Below are 22,185 nucleotides of genomic sequence, written 5' to 3' on the forward strand. Positions count from 1 at the left end.
TAAAACATCCTTTCACCCACTTGCACCACTTCTGCCCAAATCCAAAAGACTCTAAGACTTCCAATAGAAATGACCAATCCACCAAGTCATATGCCTTTTGAAATTTTCCACACTCTCGTTTGCAATTAGGATTTGATCCACAATTTGTCTATTATTCACAAAGGCACCCTGATTTGGGGAAATTATCAAGGGTAGTGATGAGGGAAAATTTGGCCCTCCAATGATATTGTGACACATGGCACCTCAGAACAACTAGGTGACACCCGGAACCACTTTTGCAACAACTTGCCTTAGCCAATTTGATGGTGTCCCACCTGGCGACCTGGCACAGGCACGGCCAAGAACAGGCGCGGCCCGGCACAGGCACGACTTGGCACAGGTGCGACCTGGTGGCCTAGCCCTAGTGCAAGCTTGTCATGGTTTGGCAGGCTTACGTTAAGGGACACCATCATCATTTTCGCCTGTAAGATTTTTGGGACAAGTGATATCATCTTCAAGCAGACCACCAAAAGCTTAACGTACTCTTTGAGGAGGGGTGGTCGCCATCCTTGGGTGCCTAACCCTGGCACTCCTAGACCATCATCCCTTGCAGGGCGGCCCTGGTTAATGGCTAGCATGGCTACCAAGGTTCCTCATGGGCGCACACATGCTCATGGGGATAATGCATGGACCGGCACTGCTCTACCGACACTCAAGGGAGGCTTGGCATGCGGGCCTAGCTCAAGCATGACCCTTCACCATGCCAACCCCTTGCCCAAGCTAATCGAGCTACCCCGTTGCCCCTAGCGCATGGGTGTGTTCTGGCCCAAGCGGTTGCCTCTCATCATGGCACACAGGTGCCCTCATCATCGGCATACAAGAGACCCTTCAAATCAAAGCCAAGTCACCTCTTCGACGCACAGTCGCCTCACATCATGGTCGTCCCCCTTTAGCACATAGGTGGCGCCTCCCATGGACTGGCTAGAGCCAACCAAGTGCCCCGGCCATGCGACTTGAGGTCATGATCCAGTGCTACTGACCTTGGTGGAGCCATCTCATCGGGCAACTCCCAGCCTCCAAGGACGCAAAGGCTTATCCTTGCCTACCTTGGCCTGGACGTTGCACGGGTTTCTTCCGCTGTAGAACTACCCTCATGACAAGCTGGCAAGGTGACACAGGCACGAGATGGCAGCCTGGCACAAGCGCCGACCTGGCGACGTGCTCACCGACAAATTTGACATGCATATCCTAACACTCCCACGATCCTTGGAAGTTGGCCCACCGGAGGGTGGTCAACGTACATGGCGGTTACCTCCAAGAATCTCGAACCACTTAGATAACCTCGCAGAAATCTCAGATATGGTGCGTGAAGCCCACGCCAAACAATGCCTATATAAAGGCACCAACCCCAATGGCAAGGGAGAGAGTAGGCAAATAAGCAAACTCTAGCTTTCATACTTTGTGATTTTTAGCCCGCAGTCTACTATGAGAGTACTGACTTAAGCATCGGACCGACCTCGCCGGGTTAGCCACCCCGGGTCCTCTAACATTTGGTTCCTTGCAAGTCTCTAAAAGAGCAATGAAACTCATCAATCCAGCTTGGCACCTCACAGGTAGTTCGGCACCTGGTCAGCCCAGCACCTCACAGGCAGCTTACACCTGGTCAGCCCGACACCTCATAGGCAGCTCGGCACTACAATCAGCTCGCCACCTAGCCTACCCAGCTCGACGCAGCTCGACAGCCAAAGTTCTCCACTTCGGCCTGAGTCATCGGCCACTTGGAATCAGACCAAATGACGAGGTACTTAGCCAAAAAATCGATACTGCACCAAAAATCGATTCATCAATTGGCACCGTCTGTGGGAATCGCTACAAAAAGCTAAGTTCTCATCCTCCAAACGGCTAAATGCTCTTCTTCCAAAAAGTTAAGTTCTCACCTTTTAGAAACTAAAAGCTCTCACTTTCTAGTTTCCATTTTTTATGAACTCAAAGACTATGCAAGAAGTTGATGACCAATAGACCTAACAGCTCTACCAACTTTATTTCAACTTAGATAAAACCTCATCAATCCTCTTCACGAGGTACCCTCTACAAAGATGAGCTCTACGTGGCTTCCGCGAGAGTAGGCGGCCAACAGACTGCATGGACGCCCTTGCTGGTCGAGCCTTCCAAGGCTCCCGTGCGAGCTGGTGACCTAAAGTTAGTAGTGTTGCCCCCGTAAGTCGAGCTCCTAGTAGCTTCTTGTAGGAGTGGGTAACCGACGTCACTAACGAGGATGATGCAGCGCAGTCGTAGCTCAAAGGCACCGACCTGGCAGCCCAAACGCAGCCTGGTAGCCTGGCACATGCGTCGACTTGGTGACTTGGCCCAGGCGCAACCTTGTCACAAGGGTAGTTCTACAGCGAAAGAAACCCGTGCAGCGTCCAGGCCAAGGCAGGCCAGGACAAGCCTTTGTGTGCTGAGAGGCTAGGAGTTGCCCGATGAGATGGCTCCACCAAGGTCAGTAGCATTGGATCACGACCTCAAGTCGCATGGCTGGGGCACTCAGCTGGCTCTAGCCGATCCATGGGAGGCGCCACTTACGTGCTGAAGGGGGACGGCCATGATGTGAGGCGACTGTGAGCCAAAGAGGTGACTTGGCACCAATGTGAGGGGTCTCATGTATGCCGATGATGAGGGCACCTGTGTGCCAATGATGAGAGGCAACCGCTTGGGCCAGAACACACCCATGCGCTAGGGGCAACGAGATAGCTCATTCAGCTTGGGCAAGGGGCTGGCGTGGTGAAGGGTCATGCTTGAGCTAGGCCCGCATGCCAAGCCTCCCTTGAGTGTCGGTAGAGCAGTGCTGGTCCATGCACTATCCCCATGAGCATGTGTGCGCCCATGAGGAACCCTGGTAGCCATGCTAGCCATTAACCAGGGCCGCACCACAAGGGATGATGGTCTAGGAGTGCCAAGGTTAGGCACCCAAGGAGGTCGACCACCCCTCCTCAAAGAGTACGTTAAGCTTTTGGAAGTCTACCTGAAGATGACATCACTTGTCCCAAAAATCTTACAGGCAAAAATGACGATGGTGTCCCTTAACATAAGCTTGCCGAGCGTAGGCAAGGCTAAGCATGTGTCAGACTGTGACACGCTCCCCCACTCAATCCATTGTCGACTCGACAATGGGTCTTCATGTGAATGGGGGTCTGTGTCCCGCGCCATCTACTTCTCTGCCAGTTCCAGGGCTCGTCTGGCCAACTCGGGTCTTGCCTATGTTAGTGTCCATTTATGGGGACGAAACCATTTCACCATGCCGGCCTGCCTAGACTTCACCCCCTGTGTTGAGGCTAATCAAACTGCACAATGGCTATGCCGTTGAACTGTGTAAAAGAAGGGCCCTCAAAGAAATTGTGTGTGTGCTTCACGGAGGTCCGCCCCATGTATCATCATACCTCAAGGCTCGACCATCTTCTTGGTGTCTTTTCGGTGGTGCTACCGAACACGATGTGATAGGTCTACTCCTGTTGTTGGCGATGTGTGTTGGGTGTACCCTTTCACCATGTTGGCCTGCAAACTTCACCTCGCCGTGTGCGAGTTACTCAAACCTAATCCATGGCTTATGCTTTCTTGGCCCTCGAAACTACACTTCACCTTTTTTTTTTTATCAATAACACTTTCATTAATTCATCAGTAGAAAATTTACAAGTGGAAGACAAACACACTTATCTTCCAAGAGTCACAAAGAACTTCAAGAAATGAAAAAAGAAAATACAAAGATACAAAGACACTAACATTATAGCTTAGCCCAAAACAAAGAATCCCTTTCTGCCGAAACTACACTTCACCTCGTCGGTTTGGGCTACATCTTCGCTCCGAGGGAGCCCCAATGTGTTGTTGCCTCAAGGAGATCTAACCGCAATGTGTGCGAGTGTGGCAACTTTTACCCATGATGTTGTCGAACATGCACTCGCCTTGTGATGAACGTCGCTGCTGCGAACGTTCCACTTGATGATGTTGAGCATGTCATGATACCTTGCCAATGCAGGGCCGCCATGCTCCAACGGCTAGTGTACCCACATTCCTATCATTCCAATATTGTGGCTTCAACCGAGGACCCAATCTGTGCAAAACTGCCACATCAGTGGTATTCCTTGCCAACCGTCGACACCAACCAATTTCGGATTGCTGTCCCCGCCTTAGTAGTGCCTCAAACAAAGCTACGGAACAATGGCTCATCCGTTATGAAACCAAGATGTAGGCGCATCGCCCACAACTCACTAAAATGAATAGCAACTGATGTCCGTGAGGAAGCATGGCACTCCCCCACTCAAACCACCACAATATGCCTTCCATGAAAAGGCTCACGCGTCTGCCCCCGCATGAGCACAGCAACCAATGTGTTTGCCCCCGCAAGGGAAGCTGTTTTGGGGTCATTGGAATGGGGACACGAAAGAAGAGCCTCTTGCCAAGCCTGATGTGCAATCTTGCTTGAAACCGAGTGGAAGTGCCTAGGGACTGCACCCCACGATGTGCTGCTTGTCGTGATAACCGCTTCAACTGGCTTTGGGATAATCTGCTTGGCACCAACTGCGGCAGCAATTAGCTAGCTCGCTCTGATAACGATTGTCACGGGGGTAGTTCTACAACGGAAGAAACCCGTGCAGTGTCCAAGCCAAGGCAGGCCAGGACAAGCCTTTGTGTGCTGAGAGGATAGGAGTTGCCCGATGAGATGGCTCCACCAAGGTCAGTAGCACTGGATCATGACCTCAAGTCGCATGGTCGGGGCACTCGGCTGGCTCTGGCCGGTCATGGGAGGCGCCACTTACGTGCTAAAGGGGGACGGCCATGATGTGAGGCGACTGTGCGCCAAAGAGGTGACTTGGCACCGATGTGAGGGGTCTCCTGTATGCCAATGATGAGGGCACCTGTGTGCCAAAGATGAGAGGCAACTTATTGGGTCGGAAAACACCCATGCGCTAGGGGCAACGGGATAGCTCATTCAGCTTGGTCAAGGGGCTAGCATGGTGAAGGGTCATGCTTGAGCCAGGCCCGCATGCCAAGCCTCCCTTGAATGTCAATAGCGCAATGCCGATCCATGCACTGTCCCCATGAGCATGTGTGTGCCCATGAGGAACCCTGGTAACCATGCTAGCCATTAACCAGGGCCGCCCCGCAAGGGATGATACTCTAGGAGTGCCAAGGTTAGGCACCCAAGGAGGTCGACCACCCCTCCTCAAAGAATACATTAAGCTTTTGGTGGTCTGCCTGAAGATGACATCACTTGTCCCATAAATCTTACAGGCAAAAATGACGATGGTGTCCCTTAACGTAAGCCTGCCAAGCGTAGGCAAGGCTAAGCCTGTGTCAGACTGTGACAACCTGGCGGCCTGGCTCGAGCGCGATCTGGCGGCCAGGCACAGGCTCGATCAGGCGGCCTGGCTCGGGCGTGATCTGGCGGCCAGGCACAGGCTCGATCTAGCAAACTGATAAAAGACTTCCTCACCATATAAGACCCAATCGCCTCTTCGTCATGGGAAAAATCAAGGAGCGAACTACGAGTCACTCCCAGAGCCTAAGGGCTAAAATACCACATAAGACCCTATCGCTTCTTCGGCATGGACAAAACCAAAGATCAAGAAGAGTAGGACTACAAGTCGCTCCCAGAGCCTAAGAGCTAAAATACCAAATAAGACCCAATCGCCTCTTCGGCATGGGCAAAATCAAGGAGAGTGGACTACGAGTCACTCCCAAAGCCTAAGGGCCAAAATACTGAACTAGCGAAGACCTCCTCACCATATAAGACCCAGTCGCCTCTTCGGCATGGACAAAATCAAGGGGCGGACTACGAGTCACTCCCAGAGCCTAAGGAATTGAATCGATGCTTACGAGCTCATCGAATTATTCATTCCGGGCAAAAAGAAGAAATCTACTCCCTTCGCCGAGTTACTTTCGGCTCAGGAGTGAGGGGGCAAATGATAAGGGTAGATTTGGCCCTCCAATGATATTGTGACACATGGCACCTCAGAATAACTAGGTGACACCCGGAACCACTTTGGCAACAACTTGTCTTAGCCAAGTTGATGGTGTCCCACCTGGCGGGGCGGCCTGGCACAGGTGCGACCTGGCAGCCTAGCCCTGGCGCGACCTAGCAACCTGGCACAAGCACGAGCTGGCGGCCTGGCACTGGCGCGACCTGGCAGCCTGGCACAGACGCGACCTGGCGGCCTAGCACAAGCGCCGACCTGGCAACCTATGAGGCATGCTCACCGACAAATTCGGCATGCATATCCTAACACTCCCACAATCCTTGGAAGTTGGCCCATGTGCCAAACGATCCGGAGGGTGGTCAACGTGCATGGCGATTACCTCCAGGAATCTTGAACCATTTAGACGACCTCGCAGAAATCTCGAATATGGTGCGTGAAGCCCACGCCAAACAATGCCTATATAAAGACACCAACCCCAATGGCAAGGGAGAGAGTAGGCAAGTAAGCAAATTCTAGCTCTCATACTTTGTGATTTTTAGCTCGCAGTCTACTATGAGAGTACTGACTTAAGCATCGGAGCAACCTCGCCTGGTTAGCCACCCCGGGTCCTCTGACATTTGGTTCCTTGCAGGTCTCTAAAAGAGCAACGAATCTCATCAATCCAGCTCGGCACCTCACAGGCAGTTCGGCACCTGGTCAGCCCGGCACCTCACAGGCAGCTCAGCACCTGGTCAGCCCGACACTTCATAGGCAGCTCGGCACTATAGTCATCTCGCCACCTAGCCTGCCCAGCAGCTCGGCAGCCAAAGTTCTCCACTTCGGCCTGAGTCATCGGCCACTTGGAAGCAGACCAAATGACGAGGTACTTAGCCAAAAAATCGATACTTCACCAAAAATCGATTCATTAGGTAGCACCTCTCTAATCCTTCGATATAGCACCTTAGCAATGATTTTATAAAGGTTGTGTACCAAACTAATGGGTCCAAACTCTTTGGGGTGACAAGCATCTCCCTTTTTTGGAATCAGAGCCAGGAAGGTGGAGTTTAGACCTGGATTAATCACCCCTCTTTCAAAGAATTCAGTAAACACATTTTGAATATCCTCCTTCAGAACCTCCCAGTAGTCTTGATAAAAAGCCATTGTAAAGCCATCAGGACCAAGTGTTGTAGATCTATTCATTGAAAATATGGCTACTCTTATTTCTTCCAATTCAAAGCTTCTCTCCAACCACACCCTTGATTCTTCTGGGAGTCTTGGCCACTCCAAACCCTCAATCTGTAATCTGCTAGACATAGGCCTTCTAAAGATTGATTTAAAATGGTCCACAAAAGCCCCTTCAATCTCTTCCTGCTGAGTGAATATTGCATGATTAATCACTACCTTGGAGATCGAGTTCTTCTTCCTCCTGCCATTGACTATAGCATGAAAAAATTTTGTGTTTCTATCACCCTCCTTTACCCACTTATGTCTGGGCTTCTGTCTCCAGCTAATTTCTTCTTTGAAGAGGACATCCTCCAGGTTTTTCCTAAGCTCCTTGTCCCTTTCCCCAAACAAACCTTGTTCTTCTTTTGCATCTAACTCCTCAATCTGATTCATTAACTGTTGTTTTCTTTCCTCAAGCCTCCCAAATTGAAGAATATTCCATTCTTTGATTTTGTTTTTCAACTCTTTAAGCTTCCATTTCATACCCTCCCAATTGGCCCTTGGATTACTTGCTACCCACCATTCTTTCACTTTCTCCTTAAAGCCTGGATGCAATAGCCACATGTTCTCAAATCTAAATAGGATAGGTCCTCTATTCCTAGGCTCCACCTTACTAATCAAAACTAGCCAATGATCAGAGGTGACTCCAGGCAGTGTCCTTGACATCAAATCTCCCCAATGTTCTTCCCAATCTACAGTAAAATGAAATCTATCTAATTTTGAACTGATTGGATAGCTTGGAGATTAGACCATGTAAAACGATTGTGCGACAGATTCAGTTCTTTGAGCTCAAGCACATTAATAAACTCATTGAATTTCCTCATACTTGTAGTATTTCTTTGTCGCACCTTATTACACTCCTCAATGAATCTAATTACAATAAAATCCCCTCCTAAGCACCAAGGACCCTCCCATAATCCTCTTATATCTCCTAGCTCTTCCCACAACTCATTCATCTGCCTGTACCCATTGGGGCCATATACATTAGTTATCACCCATTCAAAACCATCACCCACCTGTTTGAATTTGACAAGGACTGAAAATTTTCCAACCAATTCTTCAACTCCTTTGACAACTTCATTTTTCCACAAGGTCACTATTCCTCCAAAAGATCCCCATGAGGGGCTCATTGCCCAACTTATACCATTTGCTCTCCATACACTTCTAGCCCACCTACTATTAAATGTCATGAGCTTAGATTCCTGAATTAGGAGTATATCTGGATTTTCTTTTCTTAGTAGCTCCTTTATTAACACCCTCCTTCTTACATTCCCCAAACCTCTCACAATCTTCATATTGCCTTCTTAGTTTGTCCCTAATCTCCTTTCTTCCTATCTTCCTCCTTTCCTTCCCCTTCCCTTTCTTTCACTAACTTTTTTATCCCCTCCACATCTAGCTTCAGCATTTCAACTTCACTCGTCTTTCTTCTTCTCACCTTCCCTTCTTCTTTTCTATTCTTCAAGTATGTTTTCAGCTCATTCGGATTTTTTATTTCACAACCCAATTTTCCCACAAATTCAGCCAACGGCTCTTCTTTTGCTTCTTCCTTTTCAAACTCCTCTAGTTCCTTCTCTTTTGTCCCCTCATTCTTTCTATATCCCACCACTTATCCAATAATTTCATACCCTCTGCCTGCACTCTCACTTTTCTTCTTTTTCTTTATGGCTTCCTTTGTCAATACATTAAGCTCTTCCACTATCATGCTCCACACTTTCTCCCTTCTATGCTCTTTCTCTTGTGCCTCGACTTCATCATGGGTAAACTGCAAGGAAGCAACTCTAGAACCTGGAGTACAAACAGCAAGACCAGAGCTAGAGTTAGTACCAAAACCCAAAAGCACTGACATACCTGGAACTGAGTTTGAAGTAGATTCGACAAGGGTTTGGACTTCACAATTCACACCCATAATAGATTTTTGTAAGGAACTTTTGAAGAGATGGGAGATCCATCATATGGATGGCCGAACCCTGCAAGGAGGTTGGGCAAATTTTCAAAAATTTCTTTGCTCCCATCCGGGAATCATATTCCCAATTTAGAAAACTGCATTTTCAAGGTTCGTTCTTGTAATCAAAACAGTCCAAATATGAAACCAAGATTAGGAAGTGCAAGGTACAGTGTTGCACTCTCTACTCACATGGATCCCGGAAATTAAAACCTTTTGCAAACAATTTGAAACCATAATATATAAGTATATCTCTATATAAATATATTTTGCAAAACCAAATTCCAAACACATTTGAAATCCACTGCCGGCAATTTAGGTTTCCATCAAAGAGAGTGCATTTCCCCAATCATTCACTTTATTTGACAAAGGGGTTGATCTTGTCACTATGATCACCCACTTAGGTGAATTCTCGAACCGTCCCAACATACCCAGGTTTTGACCCCCTCTAAGGATCTCACTGATTGACACATCAAAGACAACCCAATCAAACACCTAGTGCAGTACCATAATCGAGTCTAGGGGTCAGGTGTAACATTCCAGTTTTGCCCATCTATCTCCAACGTCCAAGGCAACACTGGAATTTGGTTCGGTTCAGGTTTCAAGAAAACCCACACTGCATGTACCTCAAGTCTCACCCCGGCAGCTAAGACAAGCCACCCCAACCAACTTGGCAGTACATTAGTGTCAACCTTGGCAGGATAAATCTCCCCAAATCTATCCAACGGCTGTGAAGATTCTAAACTAACACGAGTCTCATATTTGTCCAGTTTAAGGGTATTACACAGAAACACACCACAATAACATGAATTAAATATGTACTTTATTCATTTACAATAAATGTCTTAATGTACATCAAGCTGATTGGAGCTAAGGGCATACACTGTCTAACAACTTCCTGAGCCTGATTCACACTCACAACTACTTCCATCGCTCTGTCGTTTATCCCCCTCTGTGATACCTCTATTCGAAGTTTGAAGATTGACTGATATTATCTTACCAATTCCTTGCTCATCGTTCAATTTCGGACTTGGTGTTCCTCTTTCCTATACACAGTTTTCCCCTTTATCCACCAAAGTGTGCTCTGCTTCTCTCAGCATTCCACCATTATTAGGAGGTTCTAGAGTAGAAGTTAATTCATTATGTTCCCCAATGAACAGTTCGACAGCTGCATTAAGCAAGTCCTCCACTTCCTCTTTCTCCTTCATATCTTCCCCAAAACTGTCACTCTCTGTCCCTGAATCTGGTTCATAGTCATCATTTGAGGATTCGCAATGAACCCAGCCAACGTCCTCCTCTTCGTACTCCTCTCTCCAGCCTCCAGAATACGGTCTTCTTTCCTTGGTTCGCTACTTCAGATTTAGAGACTGGGACCCAATGTAAGTTTAACTTCCCCTCAATTCCGTTACTTCAGCTGATTCGTGAATCCTTCTTTTGTTGTTTCTGTGAGGACGATGATAGAGCTTCCAAATGGTTTCCAGTCGCACCCAAGTGGACCCGACTCACATGACCTTTTAAAGTGTCACATGAGTCGAGTAAGACAAATGATCCTCTCTCCCTTGGACCTTGTTTGACCCACTAGGAGACCAATTGGATCAAACCGGTAACTAAACATAAATTTCTCTCCTCTGGGTGGGCCCAGACCTTGGTCCGACCGGGTTGTCCTTTTGATTACCTCTGCGAATGATTGGTGCTCTGTTTTTTCGGTTCAAAAGGATCTAAATTTTTTTCTTTAAATGGCCGACTGTTGGGTTCTGACCGTTCAACTTCCAAAGTGGGGGAGTCTTCATTTCCGATAACGCTTTCCTTCTCAATTCTGCTCACGTGTCCATCTTTCTTCCCCTGTTCTTCGCCAAGTGTAACCCACTTTGCCACGTCACCATCATCTTCAAGCTTCGACCTTCCATACCAGAGCGACACTACCACTTCCTATGCAATCCAGATTTTGTAGCAGTAGCCATCAGCACAGAGGTTGAGAGATCTTGGAACAGCTTCAGGTTTCACACCGGCGACCTTCAAGTTCACTGCTCTCAAGTCTGTCGTCTTGAACAATAGGAGAGCACCACCCATGGCTGTCACTATTTTTTTGAGAGTGGTTTTTTGCCATTAATCGAAGGGCAAACCCAGAAGCTTCAATTTCAAACTCCCATCGCCATTTGTTACTGCATTAGCCAAAGGGCACCAGTTCTCTATTGTTACAGTACCCTCACTTGTTTCTACGGTTTTGAAGTCCATCATCTCCTTCCCCCCACATCCAATTACAACTTTTCTGCCACTGAAAGGGATTAATATCACAGTTTGGCAAGTCCCGAGCTTGGATATCACCTCCTCTAGTATCCTTTTCGGTCGTTTACTTCTTTTATTGCCGACAGGATTAATCTTCGCTCCCAACTTCCTTTCTCCCCCTCCAATGAGATCCTTGCTTTGGTGTTGTAAGAGACACCACCATTGAGTCTGTATTTTCATCATTTTCTTCTAAACCCAACCTCTTTAATTTTTTCCTTCTCTCTGTCATTTCTTCCTTTCCTAGTACTGCTGTCATTTTTTCTGGTACCCTTACCACTTCATTCTTTCTCTCAGCCATTCTCCGGTGAAGTTCGTTTGCTATCATACTCCAACCTTGCAGACTGTTGCCTTCTGGTATGATGATCCTTTGTTTTTTTCTTTGCTCAAAACTTTCTTCCAAAACAATGAACCATCCATTGGAGTTTCTCCTTCTCTCAGCGAAATATTCCCTCCTTAACTGCCTAAAGGTACTATTCCAGCGCCTACACCAACTTACATGTACTGCTCCGTCCAGGAAGCTCTGAAACCATGATACAGCTTCACCCACTAACAGTATCGTTCCTCTTCTTCCTTCCCTTATCATTATCGTAAGCTTCTTCTGGTATACAATTTCTTCCATCAAGAACTCTTTTCCCTCTGCTGTAATCACTCTTCTCCATTTTCCAACCACTGAGAATCCTTCGTTCTTCTCCATCTTCAGCATCTTGAACCGAGGAATTTTCCAGCAGACGAACTCTCACCAGACCTCCTCATTGAACTGATTTGGTTGAGAATTTCTGGAGCACTTTGGGGGTATCCTCAAAGTTCTCCAAGGTGCTAGTGCCCTTTGCTGGTTTTCACAGAAAGAACATGGGAGGACTAACAACAATGACTATCTGTTCTGTTTGATTATGAGCTGATCACAGAGTGAAGTTTAAAGGAAAAACAAATGCATTCATGGAGTGGAGTTGTCGACCAAAACAAACTAATGTTGTTTATGTAGCTCTAGTTGGGTACTTGGGTATAGTTGCTCATGTTTATAATGAATTACTGTTGTTTATCTATATAACTATATATATGGATGTATAGATATAGATAAAGATATATAAATATATATATATGCATATTATTCATAAAGAAATAAAAGAAAAAATGCAGAAGTGGAACCTCAAAGTTACAGTTTTCATGTGCACTTTTCAAGAACTCTTGGTATTCTTCAGATATGGAGAATTCACCACATGCACCCGTATGTAGTTTGTCGATGCCCTACAAGAAAAGCACAAGTTGTCAAGTACGTAAATGCAATTTGTCAATATTCAAGAATAAAATTTACACAAATACAAAGAAGAGACATACCAAGCAGGTTAAGAAGAAAAACAAAATGTTATCACACTAATGTTCAAAAAATAGTAACAGGATGGAGATGTTACCAAATGCTTCTTCAAACTTCATTTAGAAAACTTGTAGTTTGCTAGTCCTGATTCCCCAATAATCAGTGGCTACTGCCAGCTCTAAGAAAGACATTTCTGTGAGATTTTTTTACATTTTCTATTATTTTCCTCAGACATGGATTGAAAATAATTTCTCTAAAAAACATCCTGTTACTTTCTTTGTCTAGTGCTGCATACATCATCCAATCTTTTCCAAAACATAATGTTCAACTATTAAGATTTTTTTATCTGTAACAAACAAGTTATATTAATTTTCAAATGAGAATTCTTTGAATACAAGTAGAGGCAATCACCCCTTATGAGAATCTTAGGCTGACCTCAACCATATAAGCCCCTTGATATATTTGTATTACATGTTCCCCAAGTGCAATTGTCTTCTTTGCATTTATTTTAAGATTATTCATAAAAAAAAAACATCAAATTGGCTTTTGAAAATAAAAATAGGTATGCAAAACTCTCTTTTTTTTTATCAATAACTTTGAAAAGATTTCATTAAGTAGAAAACTTTAGGATATAACAAGAAGTTGTGAAAGAAATCAGGTTTAGTAAGCTGACCCAGGACAGAATTACAAATGTGCCCAAAACATATGTGTTCTTTGAACCCCTTGATTTGCTAAACTATCTGCCAAACTGTTGCCAGATCTCCTAACCCATCCCACCTGGATTGACATGTTCCTTGACATCCATTTTGGAAATCATTCTTCAACTGCCATGTCACCCCTTCCCCTTTCCGCAACCATTTTATCACAGTTTTTGAGTCTCCCTCGATGACCAGTCTATTAATACCCAACTCTTTAGCCTTCTCAACCCCATATGCTGCAGCTAGAAACTCTGCCCTTGCCACATCACCGTCCTCCACAGGACCAGAGTACAAAGCAATAATGAGTCCATTTTCATCTCTAATGGCCCCCCCAATGCCTGTAGGGCCTGGGTTACCCACACAACTCCCATCAAAGTTCAGCTTCTTCCAACCATCCAATGGAGGAAACCATGCCTCAAAAAGCTGTTGTCTCGTAGATGAGGAGGCAGCAATAAGTCCCCAAACCCTAAAAAAGTCTTCGACCTTAAAAGCTGAAAACAACTTCAAGCTTTTTACCCAATGTGCCACCCTCAATGTTATTGTTTCGACTAAAGCTTCCTTGTATTTTTTTCCTTCAAATATTTTATCATTTCTTTTCTCCCAAACGGTCCAAAGTATTGCTGCTCTAGTACACCTCCATAGAATCCTACCCCTCCTTTTCATGCCACTGATACCATTAGGGCTGAATAAACCTTCCACCCTATCAGGAGAAGACCACCTGCACCCAAAAAGGGAAGTAAACCAATTCCAAATAAAACTGACAAAGGGGCAAGATATTAGAAGGTGGAAAGCAGTCTCACCACTCAACTTACACAGGACACATCAGTTGGGGGACAAGCACCAATTTGGTCTTTTCCTTTGAAGTACATCAAAGGTATTAATAAAAACATGAAATACTTCCCAACAAAAAGTACTCATTTTAGGGGGAGTAGAGGGAACCAAATTTCTTTGACTGGGAAAGGAATAGAAGATTGTGTGGCAACCAACGAATGTAGAAGGGGTTTACAAGACAACGACCTGTCAAAATGAGGACCCCAAATCCTAGAATCTAAACCACCTTCTCCCAAGAATACTGAATTCAACAATCCTAACAGCTCGGACACTACAAAAAGTTCAGACTCTCTAAGGTTCTTGTTAAAGCCAAACTTCCAATTCAACCCTGGAAGGTGAGATGGTTGACTTAGGAAATCTGAAATAGGCTTACCCTTGAACCTGGACAGATCACAAAGAGAAGGAAATTGCTCACTCAAAGGAGTATCCCCAATCCACACATACTCTCCAAAATCTGATTTTACTACCAGAAGACAAGTCGTACCTGATATGATTTAGGAAGGTAGGGAAAACATCAAGGATGGCCTTCCAGGGAGCAGCCAAGGTAGCTCCCATCCGTTGCTTGACATGCCATGAATGCTTGCAACCACTTTGTGCCATAATTTCTCATTTTCATTTGGAAACTTCCAAAGCCATTTGCAAAGCAAAGCCTGATTCTTCAGCGTAACATTACATATTTCCAAACCCCCTTCCACCTTCAACTTCCTCACCTTTTCCCATCTAACCAAATGATCCTTCTTTTTTTCCCCTGGCTCCCAAAGAAAATCCCTCATGATTTTTGCCCTTGTGGCATCCTAAACACTGACATGTAGTACACTGGAAGATTTCCTTTTGTTTCAATACCATTGCTACATTTTAAGGAGTGCTTTGATGTTATATTGCATTTTTCCTTTGTGTATTTTGAGTGGTTGGACTTTTTTCAGTTCCTTATAACTTCTTCACTACATAGGAATTAGGAAGTAGGCTTGCACTTTTTATCCTTTATTTACCTTTCTTAACAAGCCTTCTATCAGTTAAAATGAAGCCATTTAAAGGAACTAGACTAAGATGGTTTGACCTAGTGCAAAAAAATTAAATGAATTGTCTTTCTTTGTTTGGGCAGCTTATCTGAATAAGATTCTAACAAGGAATGATCTGTTGAAGAGGGAAGTGGTGGTGGACAGAGTGAATTGTGAGTGGTGTGAAGAACATGAAGAATCAACTGACGACATCTTTATTCACTGCAAGTTCGCCAACAATGTTTGTTCCAAATTTATGAAATTATTTGCCACCAAAGGGTAATTTCCTGCTTCAGTTGAGGACTTTCTACAGGGGTAGAGATTGGAAGGTTTGAGCAAAAAAGGAAGAATCATATGGATCAAACACTGTTCCAGCAGAAGCTTTTTTTCATGATTTGGCAAGAGAGAGTATAGACATAATAGTCAAACTGGGCCTGTTATATTACTTTATGTTTTCTTTTCTTGTTAGGCCTACATAAGTGAACCTTATTAGATTAAGTTTTAAGTTGTCACATGCTTGTTTTAGTTTTAAGTTGTCACATGCTTCAACCAGAACATGAAAGCACTCACATCCTCAGCTCTTCTTACGATCCTAGCCACTGTCTTGGTCTTGAGGTTTAGCACTAGTCAGTATAAGAGATGAACGCAATTATTTTGGATGAAATCTAGAGATAACATTTGCAGGTTGTTTTTTCTTACAGATGTTGTTGGTTTTATTACAAAATTAGTTTCATAGGTTTTATTTTCTTACATGGCCTTTTTATTTATTTTGTGAATGAAACCAGTTCCTGTAAGAATTTATGAGTCTCTCTGGAAAGCCTTGCTCGACAATACCAGTATTGTGTTGTACCAAATTATCAAGATGTTGCATTGCACTAATGCCGTAATTCCCACTACGATGTCCACATAATCCATGTCCATTCAGAACAATATAATCACTCCTCAAGAGTCTCCTATTACATTAGATCTTACTCATATACCAAAAAACTTTGCAGTAACTTCTCTTTAGTACTAACCTGCGACTCAATGACCTCCAATGAATTATTCAAACCTTCAAAATCACTCTCAAATCGAGCAGAATCTAGCGACATGAAGACAGCAAATTAGAACAAGATAGAACACAAACGAAAATTAACAACAACACTACAACCATCCTACCTTTCATATAAGTTCTTGTGAGATCCTCAATTTCTTCAGATATTTTCACATTTTCAGCCTCGACCATCTTTAGTTTCTCTTTCATGTGTTCCAAATACCCCTCTAAATCGACAAATGAAACAAAAAAAAAGTGTCAGAATAAGCTACAAAAATGGTAGGAAAATGAAAAGGAAAGTACAGAGAGAGATGCATACCCAAATCATCTGGCCCTAAGCAGCTCAAATCCGAAAACTCTGACATAATTTGCTTGATTTTGCTCTAAGGAACAAAAAGTAAAACATTAAAAGAGAAATAAGACAAGTTATCGACAGAAGACCAGACACGTTAAAAAATAAAACCCAGAAAAGTTTTAAAAAAAAAAAAGCAAATAAATAAACAGGAAAGTTGTCGACAGAAGACCAGATACGTTCATTGTGAAAAAAAAAAAAAATTGTTAAAAAAAAAAAAAACAGAAAAGAAACAGGTAACTGAAGGTTCACCTCGAGATGGATAACACATTCTTCTAGTATTTTCTCGGAGTCCAACGGAGATGTTTCGGAGAAATCATCCGAACGTCTGTAATTTGAGAGCTCTCTAACTCGACTGAACGAATGAATAAATCAAAACCAGATAAGAAATTAAGCGATATAGGTTGAAGTAGCGCACAAAACTTCAAAATGAAAAAAATAAGAAAATTGAAAAATAAATGAAGATCAAAGAGAATGTAATTTAACACCAGACCTACGGAAAGTCTCGAAATCAAGAGGTCGTTCCGAGGATTGAAGGGTTTCTACTCGCTGCTCCATCCCTCCCTCTCTTTTCCCGCCCTTCTCATCCGAGACTGAACTCGGTGTTTAAGTTCCAAAATCCAATTCAAAATGAAGCAGCACACGGTGACACTATGACAGTGACGAGCTATGCACGTTTTATCGAGGAGAAACCAGCTACTTGAATTAGAGTAGCGTTGCGCTAAAACCGTGAAATCATGGCCTTCGATGCATCGCTGTGCCCCATTTTAATCAGTTCACGTGAGCCAAATTAACACATTGACGGTTGTGATTCACGGTTTTAGTCCAGTGCTGCTCCATTAGAAGTAGCTGATTTTTTAGCTTTTGTGCGGCCTGGTTAAAATGGATTCTTAGGCTCCGTTTGGTTTGTGGGAAGATTTTGGTGGGATGGAAAAAGATTGGATCGAATGGAATGTAAAAATGTCAAAATTTATATTTCCATTGTTTAGTTTTATATATGGGAAAATAATAAGAAAACACAATTACAAGATGGTTCTTCGCCAAATTCATGTAAGCGGAAGATTTTGGTGGGATAGAAAAAGATTGGATCGAATGGAATGTAAAAATGTCAAAATTTATATTTCCATTGTTTAGTTTTATATATGGGAAAATAATAAGAAAACACAGTTACAAGATGGTTCTTCGCCAAATTCATGTAAGCTGAAAAAGAGAGCTCCATGACTGCAGCGGCGATCAAAGAGAGAGAGAGAGAGAGGGGAAAATGAGGGAATGAGAGAGAAATAGGAGTTCCGAGAAATCAAATCACCATAAAGGGAGGAAAACGGGAAGAATAGGAAGAAGAAGGTGAGGAAGAAGAGAGAAGAGGAAGATGGAGGGAGAGACAGAGAACTCCATGACTTAAGCTCTGAAGAGGTCCTTCGGCACCAATAGTCCCCCCTCTCCACTGATGCTAAATCGACCACCGCATAGTGGTCCCACCATGTTTATCACTCTAAATATGCTTCTTCGCACTTTCTTGTAACAGAGGATGAACTTGGGATCTAAGTAAAGCAAGTAGGGTTGAGAAAGCAACGGCCATCAGAGACAAAGAGGGAAAATGAGGGAATGAAAGAGAGATAGGAGTGGGGAGACGGAAATAATAGGAAGAAGGTGAGGGAGACGAGTAGGGGTGGCTTTGAGCCGAGTTGAGCCGAATAGTACCAGGCTCGAGCTCGGCTCGAGACTGTTCTACAAGGCTCAGTTCGAGCCAAAACCTTAAGCTCAAGTTCAATTTTGAGAAAAATATTTTATAAAAATAAATATTATATATAAAGTATTTTTTATTTAATATTTAAAAAATTTAGAATTATAATATTTTTATTATATATATTATTTTCTATAATTATATATTCAAGTCGGCTCACGAGTCGAGTTCTAGTATGCTCGAGCTCGACTCGTTTAATAAGCGAGCCAATGAATTAAGCTCGAGCTCGACTCGTTTAATAAGCGAGCCAATGAATTAAGCTCGAGCTCGACTCGTTTAATAAGCGAGCCAATGAATTAAGCTCGAGCTTGATTGAAGTCGAGTTTAGCCGAGCTCGAGCAACACGTGAAAAGCTCGGCTCATTGCCAACCCTAGAGAAAGGGAGGAAGATGGAAAGAAAATCTTTGCCAGTTCAATGGTAACGATGAAGGTAGTGGTTCTCTCCCTCCTCTATTCGTCGTCGCTAGTTTGTTTTTCTCGGCCCATCCCTCATCTGTTCATCGTCGATGGTAAGTGGTAACAATGGTTTCTCGAGTTTTTTCCACCGGGGTCACACCAAAGCAGTGCGACCCCGATTCCACGATTTTGGGATCTGGCATCCCACATTTTTCTCATCCCATCCCTCTATTTCCCTCAAAACAAATAAGAAAAAAGGGAATATTAAAGGTATGGAAAACTATATAAGGTTTGTAAAAGTTTTATTTCCTTTCTCTTCCTTTCCCTACTTTTTCCTTCAAGCCAAACACAGCCTTATAGCTTAGGCATGGGCCCAGCCCAGCTTGGGTTGCAGGCCTGAAAGATAAGATTGTGCTAGGGTGATCCAAGCCAGATTTTGACCTACATCTTTTATATTTAAAATATTACATTTATATAATATTTTATACTAAATAGCATGTAATATCCATATAAATTCATTTTATACATTATATAATATAAGATATTATATATAATACATATTATAAGTGTGACATTTGTAAGTGTTGTAGTATGGCTAGGTGTGTTGGTTTCCTTGAAGGGCGAAGAAAGGTCACAGGGTGTTTGGAAGTAGAGGTTAACAGAGTTGTCAGAGTTCATAGGATTTTGTCACAATTACACCTTATCCCCCCCCCTTTTATAAGGGAAAACTCCGAGGCCCTAAAGAGAAGGAGCCAGAAGGGGTTTGATTCCTACTTGGAAAGGGAATCCTTGATTCGATGTCGGTTGCCATGAGGACACTACTAAGGGTTTGCCATGTGTCGGGTGAGATCTTCATAGAATGAAGTTTCATTTTCGTCATAGGATTCTCATGACACATGTGCACTACTTCCCCTTACGGGTCTCCTGTATTGACGTGGCACGCATGACATCAAAGCTAGTCTAACATGCTCACTTAATTGCTTCATCATCAGATGAATGTTTCATTGTGAGTAACTTCGACTTGTTGCAAATGCACGATGATTCTTAAGTCTATCGCAGGTCCACGATGGCTTTGAGTTCATCACAAGCCTACGGTGAGTTATGGGTTCATCACAGGCCCCTGACGACTTCTGTGTCACCATAGGTGTTTCTGTGGTTTTGGTTTAATACCCTCATCACGATATATGGTTCTGTCATTGATCACAAAGAATGGCCGCTCATAGAATCAACCTCTCCCCTATCCCTAAAGAGCAACCCAACAACCTCGAAGGTGCCAATACAGAGATTGGATACCAGGTCGTTCAAGAGATTGCCGATCAAGTAGATATTGAGATTGGAGACTAGGTTGTTCAAGAGACTACCGATTAAGCAGATATTGAGACTTGAACCATTCAACTTGGATGGTCAAACTGCTGACTAGAAACCGATGGCTAGGATGGTTCCATTTCCAAGTCGGTTTTTAAAACCTTGTCCTAAGTAATGTATGACTATGGAACTTGTTCATGGTTTCCCTCTAGGTGCGGAGTGGCTATTTTTAGGTGTTTATGGGGATCCCCGTCATCGCCAAAGAGGGGCTTTGTGGGAGTTGTTTGATGGCATTATTGAAAATTACAAAGGGCCATGGTTATGTGTTGGTCTATTTAACCTACAACTAATGCTAAAGAAAAGAGTGGTGATCATTCAGGTGTTGGATATAGTAGCTACCCTTTGGCTGTAGTGCAAAATTGATGTCATCTTATTGATATCAAGTTTCATGGTAGGAGATATACTTGGTCTAACAATCTTAATATTTGCTTGATCGATAGTCCCTTGATGACATGGTCTCCAATCTTTGTCTTGGTGCCTTCGAGGTTGTTGGGATGCTCTTCAAGGGCAGGGGAGATGCTGATTATACAATCAACCATTCTTCGTAATCAAGGACGAAACTAGAGATCAGGATGAAGGTATCAAACCAAAACCACATAAACACCTATGGCAACATGGAAGCCACCGGGGGCCTACGATGAACCCGTAACTCACCACATGCTTGCAATGAGCTTAACATTGCGGACCTGCGGTGGACTTAAGAACTACCGTGCATTCACAACAAGCCAAAGTAACACACGATGAGACATCCAGCAGATGGCAGAGCAATTAAGTAAACACATCAGACTAGCTCTGACGTCATATGCGCTATGTTAATACATGAGACCCGTAAGATGACGAAACAATCCTATCAACTCTGACAACTCCATTAACCTCTACTACCCAATACCTCGCAATCTTTCTTTTCCCTTCAGAGAGACCACCACACCTACCCTTACCACAACACTTACAACATTATAATATTTATATAACATAAAATACAATGTAATCTAATGTAATATAATATAATATAATACATTACAATACAATACAATGTATACATATATATTATAAAATACATATATTTAAATATATACATGTCGAGCTAGCTTGAAGTATTAATCTCAAGCCCAACCTTGAAAATTGCAAATCAAAAACCTAGGCCAAAACTCAAAATTTTTGGGTCAGGTTAAAATGGTCACCCCCTATTCTTATGGCCTCTTTGTGAGCGTGGATCTAAAATTCACTATTTTTAGTTGCTTTGAAGCGCTTCTAATAAGCTATTTCAAAGAGGTTGAGTGCCCATTTGGGAAGGCTTTCACACAATGGCTAGCTACTAGCATTGCAAGGTAGGCCCCTACATGGAAAGCCTCAAGCCAGTTTGGTCAAAAATCAAGAAAGTCAAAAGAATATATTCATGAATCGAAAAATTAGCATTTTAATGAATTTATTTCTAGTAGCTTCTTTGAAGTAACTTGATTAGTGCTAAAGTCCTCCCAAATGGGCTTTGAACTTCAAATAAGGATCACAAACGATTTGGCTTCCTAGATTTTTTCACCAACATAGTTATAGGTTGTTTAGAGTTTGGATTTGGTCCTCGTAGGACCATCCTCAAAGTTCCTTGCAGTGAGACATTGGGAATATTTCTCAAAAAAAAGGCATACAAGTATGGAGATTCTCAATGCACAGTTACAAAAAGTTGTAAGGGCGGTCCTATGATGACCAAATTAGATATTGGCTATTCATAAGGAGTGGGGCCCACCTCATAAACAAGATTACATTGCACTTCAACTAGGGGTGCTTTCCTAACCGAACTTAAACTTTCAAATAGGAAAACATTCAATTTTAAGTAGAACCAAATCATCTAGTTAATCAATTTGATTGATTAGTATTGGATAGCCAATTTTTGCTTCCATAATGAGGCTTTTTTTTTATTTGTAGTTGTGCTAATGGTTTTTGCATATCACCACTGGTGACAATGAATTGAATACTACAATGAGTAAATGTGATTGTGATGATGGTGGGGTTAATGTTATTGAAGAGTTACATGGCGCAAACCGTGATGAAAAGTGGGATCATTGTCTCAATGGCAAAT

At 43.4% G+C, this 22,185-nt stretch overlaps 1 protein-coding gene across 1 annotated transcript in view; it reads right to left on the reverse strand.

Moving 5' to 3' along the window:
- LOC148874675 (reverse transcriptase-like protein) overlaps nt 1-17,420 on the reverse strand; it is a 53,821-nt gene extending 36,401 nt beyond the window's left edge. The window contains exons 1-6 of the mRNA XM_088964866.1: nt 17,100-17,420; nt 16,859-16,961; nt 16,574-16,637; nt 16,380-16,481; nt 16,238-16,302; nt 12,529-12,627 (exon numbers count right to left, since the gene is read on the reverse strand). Coding sequence (XP_088820992.1) covers nt 12,529-12,627; nt 16,238-16,302; nt 16,380-16,481; nt 16,574-16,637; nt 16,859-16,961; nt 17,100-17,164 — 498 coding nt within the window. The 5' untranslated portion in view covers nt 17,165-17,420. The remainder of the gene's footprint in view (nt 1-12,528; nt 12,628-16,237; nt 16,303-16,379; nt 16,482-16,573; nt 16,638-16,858; nt 16,962-17,099) is intronic.
- Nucleotides 17,421-22,185: the final 4,765 nt, after the last annotated feature.

This window comes from Nelumbo lutea, chromosome 1, assembly GCF_056320005.1.
Source record: "Nelumbo lutea isolate HS-2025 chromosome 1, American lotus-T2T, whole genome shotgun sequence".
Classification (NCBI taxonomy): domain Eukaryota; kingdom Viridiplantae; phylum Streptophyta; class Magnoliopsida; order Proteales; family Nelumbonaceae; genus Nelumbo; species Nelumbo lutea.